General features: G+C 37.1%; 1 protein-coding gene across 1 annotated transcript in view; it reads left to right on the top strand.

Moving 5' to 3' along the window:
- Positions 1-10,507, top strand: part of LOC120625135 — a 99,169-nt gene extending 88,662 nt beyond the window's left edge. The window contains exons 60-70 of the mRNA XM_039892080.1: positions 414-521; positions 2,226-2,377; positions 3,037-3,176; positions 3,542-3,693; positions 4,005-4,146; positions 4,629-4,726; positions 4,915-5,063; positions 6,421-6,603; positions 7,674-7,822; positions 9,062-9,174; positions 9,966-10,507. Of these exons, the coding sequence (XP_039748014.1) occupies positions 414-521; positions 2,226-2,377; positions 3,037-3,176; positions 3,542-3,693; positions 4,005-4,146; positions 4,629-4,726; positions 4,915-5,063; positions 6,421-6,603; positions 7,674-7,822; positions 9,062-9,174; positions 9,966-10,082 (1,503 nt within the window). The 3' untranslated portion in view covers positions 10,083-10,507. The remainder of the gene's footprint in view (positions 1-413; positions 522-2,225; positions 2,378-3,036; positions 3,177-3,541; positions 3,694-4,004; positions 4,147-4,628; positions 4,727-4,914; positions 5,064-6,420; positions 6,604-7,673; positions 7,823-9,061; positions 9,175-9,965) is intronic.
- Positions 10,508-14,325: the final 3,818 nt, after the last annotated feature.

Below are 14,325 nucleotides of genomic sequence, written 5' to 3'. Positions count from 1 at the left end.
AATGACAATGTGAGATGGTGATAACAAAAAGATCACCCGGCTAAGTTTGTTGTGGGCTTCTTCTTAGACCAGGGCGTGTTTGGAACCCTCGTAGCTTTAGTCTTAAGTGTACGATTGTAGTTATCGCCATCACTACTCACTGCTATGTACACATTTTGTATGTAATCAACGCATCAAAAGTGCCATCTATGTGCCTGTTTGAATAAAGAAATATTTGACTTTGACTTTAATAAATCTGTCTTGCCTTATATAAATGTACCTTACTTTGGCTTACCAGCTGTTATTTATTACCTTTTTTTACAAAACCTGTGGGAACTGCTTGTTACCCTCCGTCCTTTCAACTAACTTAAAACACTTTCGCATTTATAATATTAAGTAAGGTAGATAGTAAGGTTACCAACATTCGTTCGCAGGCCACAGACAACGCTCGATGGGTGTTGCACAAGATACTTCTGCTGAGTCCGCAGTTCACGCTGGGAGACGGCTTACTTGAAATTGCGAAAAACACTATACAAGCAGAGGCAAGTATTTAATAAACATCAACGGCGCAAAAAACAATAATTAAAAAAATATATTTTTTTTTGTGATAATTTGGTGGACCAAGTAATTGGCCCATTTTTTGTGTTGGGGTGTAACAGGCTGCGCTAACACCTTGTCAGCCTAAAATCAACTTCATCTGCCCTTGCTGCACCCTGCTGATTAACAAATGAGGCTCTGACGATACCTTTCGGGGTCGTGGACATCAGACGGCAGACGCTCTGAACAAAACCTGTGCAGCAACGTATGATATTTATATCCATATTTATTTATTTCTTTGTTTTTCGTTACTAGTATAGTTTTATACATATTTTATATATTTATTTAAGTAGGTAAATAATTTTTTATGGGTATATGTATATATGCACCACCTACCTATTTTCTGTATTTGTTTTCATCGCCATCGGTTGCCTGGAAGAAATCGCTATGAAACGATAAGACCGCCTAATTGTATACGTTGTTTTGTTACGTGTACTTTGCTTTTCTTATATAAACTTTTTGTGGTTTGCAATAAAAGTATATTCATTCATTCATTCAAAAGACAAAAAAAAGTAGATGGCCAGATGAAGTTCTGATGGTAAGGGTAGACCATTGCCAAGGTATAAAGAGGACGTGCAAGGAACACATCATACAACGTTTCGCCCTGTGTCCATCAACAAAATGAAAAAAAATACAGTTTTGGCTTCAGTATCGCTTATAGGGGGCCTTTAAAATTTTTTTCAAACAATGACATCACAAATCTTCAATGTACAGAATTCGACTACATATACCTATTGTCATTCATTTAGGTATCTTATATTCTATATATATTATATATTATATATATTATTATATATATATTATATATATATATATATATATATATATATATATTCATGTAGGTATCTTAGTGTGTATGACAACCATCGGACCTAGAAAAATCCTGTGCAATTTATATACACACGGCCGAAGTGTAACTTCTGAAAAGTAGCCTACGAGAGATTGAGGTGGTTGTAGAGTATCAGAACTATTAGGATAAATGTAAGGCTTATTATTTAGTTTCCATGGTAACTAGAATAGTTAAAAAATGTATAATGTTTTCTATCTCACTCTGTCCTATACATTTATGTGTTTGTTTCTTTATCTAGATATTATTCGGTTTCCTTGGTAACTTAAATACGAAACAAAATGTGTAATGTATTCTTTCTCATTCCCACCCATACATGTGTCGTCTATAAATCAGTCTCTTTCTTGATCGTGAAGCATTGCGTTGCATAGAGTTTAAAATCACAACGGTTTTATTTCCCTTTAATAATTATTATAACACAAAGCAATACAATAGTGCAGTGCGTGCGCGGTTTTTTTTAACTTTAGTTTTTGGCATAATATTAAAATTACTTTATCCAAGGAGATGAAAATATTGACCCAAATAAAAATTCATCAACAATCAACACACTTATACTAAAACTTTCTAATACGCAGGCGCAAACACATGTGTTCTATCTCATTCTCTCGCTGGCTGAGTCCTACACATTTTTGTATTCATGTTTCTTACCTGTCGTTTTTTCCGTTGCATCCGGTTTGAAATCACAACGATTCTAAAGAAGTTTCACTTCAAAAATCTCACTTGCCCTCTCCTAAACCAGACGCCTGGGTACGCCCATGTGTCTCAAAAGATGTCTTAAGAGTTGAAAATCTTTGTTTTGCAGGTGCTGAGTCAGTTCGGTATGGACACGTACCGAGACCCGCTGACCACAAACGTCGTGGGCTTCCACTATCTAGCTCTTGTACTGGTTGGCACCGTCCTCATTCTCTTCAACCTCGCAATAGAATACGATTGTTTCGATTGGATACTTGCGAGGTGAGTTAATTTCTCGACACAACAATCCAGATTTTCACTATTAAAGTACTAAAACATAAAGAGAAAACGCCATGTAGTGCACTCAATAGATACGTATACACGCACCCAAAACTAACTATGTGTGTATGTTTGTTATTCCTTTACTGCTGCAACTGCTGAACCAATTTGATTGCGATAATCCCGGGGTTAACACAGTCTTTGTACCGTGTTGCGGTTTTGTGCGATAGCGTTTCCGTGACCCAGTCACCAGGTGACGAGCTGGAACACCGGGGGTTTTTAGTCGGTAACAGTCCGGCATAACTACTGCTATTCCCGTGGTGTGGTATCCATGAGGATCTCGCCAAAAAAAAAACCGGCTTTTACCCCTTACGGCTTTTTACCGTAAAATCAATGGTTTCCGCGCGATTTTTTAAATATGGAATTTCATGGGGATGAGCTATAACAATAGAGTGAGATTTATAATATGAGATTTATACTAGTCGCGCGGTGTAACTGTGGTGAATATATGTGTTCACATAATTGCAGAAAAAATTGCGTGTAGTTCATCGCGGGTTACTCTGCTTGTATTGACGTACAATTAAAAATAGATATGCAATGAAGTGCAACCTATGCATCGAAATCAAGCTCAAAAGTTTCAGTACCTATTTCCGTCTGTCCAGGTTGCGTTCAAAGGAGAAGTTCTCGTCCGATACTGTAAATACGGAGGGCGGGGAAGTGGACGAGATAGTGGCGGAAGCGGCGCGCGTGCGCGGCGGCCTGCAGCCACTGCGCCTGCGCACCATCGGAAACATTAATGCTGGTAAGTGGGGACATTTTGCCTTCTACTACCAGCTTTTTGATTAACCTCGCAAATGGTGATTAGCGATGCGAATTAAGGCGAAAATTTTTCTCTAGAACAGAGCTTAGTGGGAGGAGGAAGATATAATTTTCCAAAATAAGCTCTATTCCCAGAATTTATAATTTATGAGTTTGCTCTAATTTAATCATGCCATGTGGAAACCAATTAGGGAGTGAGGTTGAATGTTTTTATGGATAAATAAGACTCTAATTAGATGCAAGATACCGTTTGCAATCGAAGATTGCATCTAACATCAATTCCCATTCAAGCGCTAACTTGTATTAGGTTACAACATCTTATAATATATTGTTTATTTTTACGTTTAGGGTTTGTGGACACAGAGTACGTTATCAAGAATGGATCAATAAAACGACCTGTCAGTGCGTTAGAGGATACCGCGGCGTGCGTGCGCCTGCGCAAGACTTACGGCGAGCGGTGCGCAGTGCATGCTCTGACGCTCGGCATACCGCCAGGACAGGTAACATCATCCTCAGCTTTTGCAATATTTAGAGTTCGGACTAAATATAAAAGAAAATGCTATCTAAATAGTAGCTATATATAAGGTAAACAACAAGAATTGTTTTAGATGCTACCCCGGCATAAAACCTTTGTCCATCACTAGGATGCAAGCTATACATGTGCCAAATTATATTAACAGCGATGCAGTGATTAATCCATATACAACATCAACCAAAAACCGACAAAACAAAGAGCCATTACAAGAAAACGAAGATAGTATATAGTGTTAACAAGAAAACAAACAAATAATCATCCCTTGACATGTTACAGTGCACGGCGTTGCTGGGAGAGAATGGCGCTGGCAAGTCGACGACGTTCTCGATGTTGACGGGCCAGCTGCGCCCCACCAGCGGGCAGGTCTACCTGCGCACGCGCAGGGTCTCGCCCAGGGGACTCTGCCAGGGACTGATCAGTAAGTGGTCTTTCTCAAATATAATATAATATATAAAAAAATAGTTTCCCTGACCGTCCAATCATCAGAGTGATTTTCCAACTACGCGGGAGATTTTATAGTGCAAAAGCGTGTGCTCGAACACAGGTTTATTCTCTATTAACGGAAACAGATAAGGGATGAATTACCACCAATTTCCAAACTACGGGCTACTAACTATAAACCTCGTGATCTGCTATCGAATATGCTCACCAGTAGACCAACGAGAATTTCCCTATCATATCATAGACTGAAATCATCCTCGTTTTCTTTGGTTTGCTACCGATGCTACTATATTTATAATTTTAGTACCTAATAACAACAAATAGTAAATATAAAAAAAGTGAAAAACAAAAAATGGGGACCTCGAGAAGTATGCTTTTATGGTGTCTTTTTTGTTCGATCTTAGTAAATACGCAATCCTTCGTGTGTAAGTAACTTACACGAGGCGATTTTCTTTACAGGCTACTGTCCCCAGAGCGACGCGATCGATCCCCATCTGACCGTGAAAGAGACATTAAAGTTCTACTGCCGCTTGAGGGGAATCACCAATCAAGAAGAAGTGAGTGTTTATTAATTTGTCACCCATCCTGATAACCCACTACGCCCAAAATACTTATAATATTATAAACATAATCGGTGGTAACATAATGAATAATTTAACATGAAGTTTATAATAAATTAAGCTTATTGGCCTTTTCATCTGTCAAATGATAGGTACAAGTTTATCATGGAATTTTTCCACCGAAGGTCATACGTAAAACAGTGGAGTTATTTGAGTTGAGCAAGTACCGCTCGGTGCGCAGCGGTTCGCTGAGCGGGGGCAATAAGCGGAAACTGTGCGCCGCGATCGCCTTCATGGGCCGCGCACCTCTGGTCATGCTCGACGAACCCACCAGGTACGTAGCACAGGTAACAGCTAACTAGTTAAAAGGTAACGGCTGATAAGGTAACAAATACTTAAAACTTTTTCTAGAGATATACACCAAAAACAAACACTTACAATTACGGCTAATAGCATGTCTGAAACGATTATATCTACCGGGTTCTTTACCTATTTTTATGGGATAAATACAGGTTACGACCAACCATAATGGACGAAATAACAGCTATCAAGCTAATAGGCAAGCATTTAAGGTGTTTACTGTGCGTTACTAGAGAAATTTGTCATTTTTTGTTGTAGCGGCCTTTTTTCTTAGAATTGTGGAGATAGGCATGAAGTTCTACTTCATGCCTATCTCCACAATTACTCCTATCTCTCTTGTAATTCAGCGGCCATCGTAGTGTGTTCTCAGTAGACATTTGTCATTCCGAGAAAGCGCCTTAAATCTTCGATCCTGTTAGGTTTCGGATAGCTGCATATTGCTGTGACTTTTTCGGCAGGCGGTTTGATAACGTCCTTGCTTACGGTAAAACCGAGGAATTTGCTTCTTCATGGGCGAGAACACATTATCTCAGTAGAACCGTCTGAAGTTTTATTACGTACACCAGTGGGTTAAATTAGGGTAACTAATAACTGTAACTATTATATGTTATAATTCATGCGCAAGGGTGTCATGGCGCAAGTTTAAAAGGCGTGCTTGGAAAAATATAAAAAAATTATATTTTTTATTAATTTTATATGGTAATCCCTATACTTATTATTAATTTCTTACTAATTTTATAAATGATTTTATAAATGTCAATGTAAGTTTGTTTGTTACGCTTTCACGCAAAAACTACTTAACTGATCCTCATGAAACTTTGTACACATATTCTTGGAAGTATTAGAAGTTATATAGGATACTTTTTACCGATACCCGACATTAATAGATAGAGGACGGAACTCCTCACCGGTCAGCAGCAAACCCCTCATTTAAGGCTTAGTGATACTGAATACATAATCGCTGCCACATTTATCAGGACTTCATTGCTAGGACTAAATAAAAAATGTTAAAAATGTTGTTCGTTAACCTTTAGCATATGAATCAACTAACAATGCGATTTCGATTCTTCCTTTAACGATTACTATTCTTTGAAAGTGATAGAAGGAGCTAAGACTGATCAGACAGTTGTTTTAAGATATTGTTACTATGTGAATTGAAAAATTAGGTACTTACTTTTTAAAAACTACAGTTTATTTTTATAAGAATCGGTATTCTTAATTTTTTTTAGAACTACAACTAACTAAAACAAAATCAAACGCAGACGAAGTCGCGGGCAACAGCTAGTAAACCATATAAAATGAATCGTAAAACACGAGTTGTTCTGTCGCAGCGGCATGGACCCGAGGTCGCGCGCGTGCGTGTCCGGCGGCGTGCGCGGCGCGTGTGGCGCGGGGCGCGGGGTGCTGCTGTCCACGCACGCGCTGGACGACGCGCGCCGCCTCGCCGCGCGCGTGGCGTTGCTGAAGGCCGGCCGCCTGTGCGCGCTGGCTCCCTTGGACGAGTGCTTGAAACGGTAACTAATAGATCCATCATAGGCGGCCGATTGGCGTAGTGGGCAGCGACTCTGCTTTCTAAACCAGAGGCTGTGGGTTTGATTCCCATAACTGTAAAATGTTTGTGTGATGAACATGAACGTTTTTCAGTGTTGGGTGTTCATCTGTACATTATAAGTATTTATGTATATTATTCGTGAAAATATTCATCAGTTATCTTAGTACCCAAAACAAAAGCTATGATTACTTTTGGGCTAGATGGCGATCTGTGTATGATCGTAATATTATTTCGGAAACACTTATACTTTAACGTGTTTGGAGCGGTTTTCGACGCACTGAGAAGCGATAAGTGGGGGTACAGCGCAGGCTGTTACTATTCGGGTGTATATGGTACCAATCACCATAAGTTTGGTTACTGGTTGCATAGTGACATTGAACTAGTAGCCGCGATTACCTAACTCCATTTTTTTCTCACATGTCATTCTTAATCAATCTCAAAATAACTTTTAATATCTATAAGAAAAGTATAAATTCAGAAAGAATTCAAAGTTTACCACATTTGTTTTTTTTCTATTTTGAAAACAAACAAAAAAATACACAATTGTACCACATTTGGCAAATTAATATTATTTTATTATTCACTTAAACATACCTTCCACTAAAAATATGAATGAAAAGATTATATATATCTACCAGTAGATATTATAGGTAATTTATAATATAAAGTTAAAACGCTGACGTAATAGTAGTATACTTCGTACTAAATTTATAATATAAACAATTCTGAATAGAGACCACCAACTCCAACTCCTTCAACTCAGGAACTATACACACAAATTGCGGTCCTTCGAGCTGGATCTTACGAAGTATCATACTCATGTAATATTTAGTACAATACTTCATGATGCGATGCTACCTTATCATTTTATGGAATAAAAAGAATCCTATGAATGTATGAATACTCTAGGTAGCAAGCAACCTTTGTGCTGGACATCGCCTCGTTCGGTACAGCAGTTGGGCATTGCGTACATTAGTTACAAAGAAACTGATTTAGCTGTTGATGCCAATATTAGTTACCATGTGTTCTCAGCTTCGGCGGCGGCTACGTGGTGGCGGCGCGGGTGCGCCGAGGCGCGGCCAGGCCGGTGTGGCGCCACGTCCACCGCCTGACGCCGCGCGCCGAGCTGCGGGTCCTACACCACGCAGCCCTGCACTTCCTCATACCCACACACGCCACCGGTATATATCATGCACTCCAAGAGACCAGCGCCTGTTGGAACTCTATTAGTGGTAGAGCTTGTCCGGAGAAGTACTAACTTACTACTTATTTCTGCCGCAAAGCAGCATTGCTGTGCTCCGGTCTGAAGGGCGTGGTTGGCGGTTCAATGGCACAAGAAGCTTAACACCTAGACCTCAGGTTAATGGACTGAGAAGTGTTTCTCTGTTTCTATGCGTTGGTTTTTCCACTTCGGTACCATCTGCTTGGTCCGTCTAATAAAACGGTATAAAATAAAATAAAATAATAAATAAAACGGTATCATCCATCAAATATTATGGTAAAAGCATAAAATTAAGATTATACAAAATCCGCTTACTAGTGTTTCTCGAAAAGGCGTTAGTTACTTCACTCCATTTAGCAGTTAGTTGTAATCATTTTCATCAGTTATTATTAGTTTACCAACGCGAAGTTGAGATCTCACCAGGACCACGATCTTCAGTGATGAAGGAACGACCATAGAGAGAGAGTAATCATTTTAGAACATTAGAGGTAAAAACCTCTAATGTTCTAAACGTTTACCATGAAATGGGGAAAATGGGAATTTCAATTTCTGAGCTAGCAAGATTACGCGGGTGTGAAGTGAGACGGGACGTTTTCGCAGTTTTAGACACAATGTACTGTCTGGTCTGTAATCTGTATGGTAAAAGTTTCAACAATTACCTCACAGCAATGGAAACATTTATGTGTACACATCTAAAGTGCCTTCTTTACAATACACATCTAAAGTGCCTACTTTCAATGAAAAGAATTCAAAAAAATTCAAAGTCATTTATATATGATCAGATTACATTGGATCAATAACAACAGAGACGATGGCGTCAGGAAAAGTTTAAAACTGCGTTCCAGCCGCCACGCCCACCTCCGAAACTTAAGCTAGGATTATATTATGTTCCAAACCAAGTTGTGAGAAGATGGCCGTGTGCAGAAATATTTTTGACACATTCCACTAAGAAATTGGCGCTCTAACACTACTCCAACACCAGTTCAACAGGAATATTTCCACGTGATCAGGTTGTCTGTGATAATGGGAAACTAGAGTCAATTAAAAAATTCAATAATTAAATAATTACCGTGGCACACCACGAATAAACTATGTTAAGCTATATGACATTACCGATAGATTATTATACGACAAAGATCGATTTTTATTACAAAAAAAAACCTACCACGACATTTGAAATGTGTTTAATGTTTTACAGTGGATGGTAAAAACACAGTTACAAAGCTGAGCGATATCTTCCGACTGATGGCAGATCTGCAAATAAACTGCGACATCGAAGACTATACTGTTAACCAGAGCTCGCTCGACCAGGTTCGTTTTGTTACCGCTAATACTACACAGGACGACCTTCCTGGCGCAGCCTCTCTTCGAATTGGGAATTCATAATGTCTGAATTTCTTCTGGTCTAGTCTGATGCGAGGCCTCGGCCGTGGCTAGTTAAGAAACTACATACGCCATACCCCAAACAGGTTACCATCTTAGACTGCATCATCACCAGCAGGAGAGATTACAGTCAAGGGCTAACTTTTAATGGAATAAATAAAAATAACAACATTTGGCTTAATTTGTAGATAAGGTACGAAGTTCCAACACCTTAAACAGTTATAAAATAAAGGAAAAACAAATCGCAATTTAGCTGTTAATAACATTTATTTCGGAAACAATGATCACGGGCTACGATGGACATACAGTCTCCCATAGATTAAAGATTGGTTCACAATGTCATTTAATTAATAATGTCACACTGACAAATGCCATGCACCATAGATTGATTGACTTATTTATCAAAGAAAACATATTTAGTAGACATAACGTAGTGTTTACATACTCATTGACAGACATGCTTAGTGATGTGGAGAAATAAATAATTCATTCATTTAATCAGAATAACAATCAATTTATTTACTTACAACATTACAGTTGCATAGTTGATATATACTGATTTATTAAAACGTAGTAGGTACAATGTTTCACCGAGTTTAGGCATATATTACACAACAAAAAAAGCAAAAGTACTACTATTATAAAATAACAATGACATCCTTACATTAAAAATCAAATGAATAAGTTCTATAGTAAAGCAAGCTCTTCTTTCCCCCCAGATGTTCCTCAACTTCACGGAAAGGACTAGCATCCTGGACCCCACAGACGACCTCCAAATGACCCCCCGTCTCACGAGACGACCCAGTGATGAGCTAGATAGCATCACCTCACTGTGATAGCCTCATCACTGTTAGTGTAAGCGAATGCAACAGCTCGACAAGTTATATAGCCAAAGGAATGTTCTCATGAAAACGTAAGATGTAACCATAGAAATCTTAATAACACTTAAGAGTTTAAGAATTACAACTGTTTCAAATGTTTTGTTAAATTTCGAGTGCTGCGAGTCTCGTTCGCCGCGACAAGGTAACCCGTACTTAACATTTATATTGTATTATTGTTAAGATTTCTATGGATGTAACGTATTTCCAACTAACTTAGAAAAAATACCTAGGTATATAATACAACATACATAAGCCCGTTTTCACAAACAACGACAAAGCAATGCAAAGCAAGGAAGGCAAAATAAGTAAAACCTAAATCAAAGAAGATTCCTAGGCATATATTTTCCTTTATTTATTTATTATCACAAGGCTAACCTAACTTGTCTATGATTATTGCCACAAGTTGTGGTATTTTGTGTTTGTATTATCATATATTATATTAATATTATTATATTCATTTTGCATACGAATTTAAGGTTATTAAAAAACAGTTTATTTTTTTCTTCTGTCAAGTGTCAGTTTACGAGTTCTTTAAATATTACGCACCGCCAAATCGGTGTCATAACTTTAGATGGCGCCTAACATCGTTATTCATTATATAGGAGTTGAGAGTGAGAGTTTTTTTTTCTCTACGCATCACCCAAATCATTAGGCATCCGATTTAAGAGTTTCCTAGGGTTAGTGAAAACGGGCATTAATCTTTTAAGTATGATCGCCAACTAGGTGTCTATTAAGTACCTATAAATTGTACTAGAATTCGGTTCTGTATACCTTTCCTCAATATCAGTTCACATATTCAATCAATATTAGTTTAACTAAAATAAAAGGTGCTTTCTACGTAATAGTGTGAACGCTGTCCTCGAAAAACCGGTATCGATTTTGATTTAGTTAAGTACCTAAATCTATATTTTCAATTGACTTCAGTTTTTTTATACCAAAGTAGTAAACATGATAGCGATAAACAATTGAACAAGAATTTTAACGCAGCGATGTCTACACTACATTATTTCTAGTCACTTAATGTAAACAATCTTTCACTTTTTAGTGTAAATTGTGTTTAAAAAAAATAAGAAAAATAAGCGCGATAAAATTGGATTTTCTTAATGTAAGTCAATTTGAAAATAAACTAGTAAAAAGAATGCGCGTAACGGGAAAATGTGACGCGTAACCGAAAAATGTGACGGTTATTTTTTTTCCAACGCCGATAAAGAAGTTTCACTTCAAAAGTAACAAAAAGATTGTTTACATTGAAAGACAAGTAAGAAACACAGCTACATTGGGCAAATGAATTTTAATATATTATTTTATTATTATTATTATTATTATTATTTTATCTTCTCGGTAGAATCTGCCTTCTGAACCGGTGGTAGACTCTTAAAACAGACTGACTTGACGTTTCAAAAGTGCTTAAAAACTAGGTCTACTTGAAATAAATGAATTGTGAATTTTGAATTTGTTTTTTCCAAATTCCTCTGTCCCCGTTAATGAGGATAGACGACGGGGTATCTCTTTCAGTAATGTCATGACACGATTTTTGTTTAATATATTTTTTGTACTTAAACTGAAGCTCAAATAATGTTATATGTTTTTATAGTTTAGGTTGATAGATGTTTTGTAATTTAGGTACCTTTATAAATGAATTCTAACATAAGAGCTCTGTGATATAAATGTATTTAACGTGTGTTTTATATAAAATTATTTTGATGATAAATAAAACGACAAAATATGGTTTATGGTAAAATATGTTTTATTTTTTGTTTCTATGTTCCAATTTCCACTGAATACTAACGGGGGGGTAACTTATTGACGAACAACTTGTGCGCGTGATTCACTTGTCAACCTCATGAATAAATACCTCTGAGTCCTAAGTAGTAAGTACCTCCTTTTCTTACTCATTTGCAACGTTACTCTTAGTCTGGAAGCCATTGAAAACAAAGATATGCGAATTTACATAAATAAAAATAATATTCTTTATCAGATATACATGACACAGGGTATGTAAAACCATTTAAAGGTAAACCCTACATGCTTTTCGCTTATGAACAAAGTGAGCCCAAAAGTGAGTCAAAGTGAGTCAAAAAAAAGAAAAAAAAAAACAACAACAACAAAGCCGTAACAGAAACAAACGGAAAAAACTAAATTATGATTATAAAAGTAAATAATGATTAAAATTAAAACTATGTTAAACTAAGCTACTTACTAAAGAGACCTATTATACCTTTAATAATAACATCAACTATAAAGTAATAAAACTTGGTTTTTACCAACAGGAATAGAGTTTTTATTTACATTTCCGATTCTGTATACATCGACTTAAACAATAAACCTTAAGTTCTAAACTAAGGCGAATCCCGTTCAGGAAGCGACACACGATTTTGACGAGGCGACTATGGGAATATAACAGTGGACTGTTATAGACTATTGATGATGAACTATTATAAAGAATAAGCGGAAAGTTATTTTGTGAGACTAACATGCTGGCCACGGGACTAATCGAAGTGAATTTTCGAGTATGTGAATATGTGTATTATATTGTATATATGTGTATTATGGGTAGCTTTGTATAGTTTTTTTTATTTAAGAAAAAATGTGACTGCAATAATTTAAACATTAGAAGTAAGAATAAACTTACAGTGCAATATACTAGGTTACATAAAATTCATAATTCGTTTAAAGTAAATTGCATACAATTCTACAATAAACTACCAATTAACATCTTGGAGATGTCTCTTAAAAAGTTCAAAGTTTGTATTAAACGTAAGCTTATAGAAAAGTCCTATTATAGTATAAAGGACTACGTAAACGATAAAAAAGCTTGGGTGTAAATTATTGCTCTAACCAGGTTGCTCTTCTAATAATTTAAAATGACATTGTGAGATGGTGATAACAAAAAAAAAACACTCGGCTAAGTTTGTTGTGGGCTTCTTCTTAGACCAGGACGCGTTTGGAACCCTCGTAGCTTTAGTTTTAAGTTAACGAATGTGGTTATCGCCATCATCTCACTACCCTGTAATTCTTATGTACGCATCAAAAGTGCCACCTATGGGCCTACTTGAATAAAGATATTTTTGACTTTGACTTTGACTTTAGTTCCATACATTTGTTTGACTCTAATTTACCATGGCCAGGACGTAACCTAACTAGCGAATTGCTTTATATCGCATTCCATGTTCCATGCAGGATTCACTTAAGTTTTTAATAGTCTCATTCAACACAACTTCCAATCGACTTCTCCCCGAGCAGGTTCATTTTAGTTTTCTGCACCGGAACGCTAAATCGCTTAGCGGCACGTCTTTGTGTGTAGGGTGGTAACTAGCCTCGTCCAAAGCCTCCCACCAGCCCAGACCAGAGAAAATTTTGAAATAATATATTTTGCTAAATTGCCCCTGTCGGGAATCGAACCCGGGACCTCCTGCTTAAATTCACAGCGATCACCGGTGCGCCTTTAATTGACACAACATTAACCTTCCGTGTGCGCGGGATTCGCCTGTGTGAACACAGCTTAACTCTAAAGTTTACACAAATACAACGAATTCATTCAACTAAATAACATTAAAAAAAATTAAAGCTATTCGAGATCGAATTAAAAAACAACTAACAGACTAAAAAAAATGTGTTGTTACACGCACCATTTTCTACTCTGTTTCTTCTGTATTATATGTGTTTACTTTGTGTAAAATGTGTGTTGCACATAAAGTGTTCAAACAAACAAACAAACAAGACGCCTGGCGGATGAAAACATCTAAATTTATATGCATAATAGTTATATGTATAAAATAACAGATCACGACAGGAATCAGATATGGCATAGTGAAAAGATAAAGCATTAGAAATTTGTCCCATAAAATAATGACTATTTATACCATAAATATGCATATTTATTGAATACGAAAAATCAAAAATTTAAAATTTATTTAAAACTATAGTACGTATATTCGAATCGAGTAGAAACCTAATCGGCGCCACGCCGATTAGGTTTCTGCTGTTGGGCTGCCAGTCCACCGGAGCGGAACGAGGCAGCGGAGCCGAGAAACGGAGAGATATTAACCATTGGATTGCACAAAATCTCAGCTGCTCTAAAAAGTGACCCAGACACAGTACGCAACTGCGCTCCGCATTACTCCGTTTCTCGGCTCCGCTGCCTCGATCCGCTCCGGTGGACTGGCAGCCTTAGGGAGTATGGTATCACACTTAATCG

This window comes from Pararge aegeria, chromosome 7 (assembly GCF_905163445.1).
Source record: "Pararge aegeria chromosome 7, ilParAegt1.1, whole genome shotgun sequence".
NCBI lineage: Eukaryota > Metazoa > Arthropoda > Insecta > Lepidoptera > Nymphalidae > Pararge > Pararge aegeria.
Note: the sequence above shows the minus strand (reverse complement) of the source record. Positions and strands in the feature narration are given on the sequence as shown.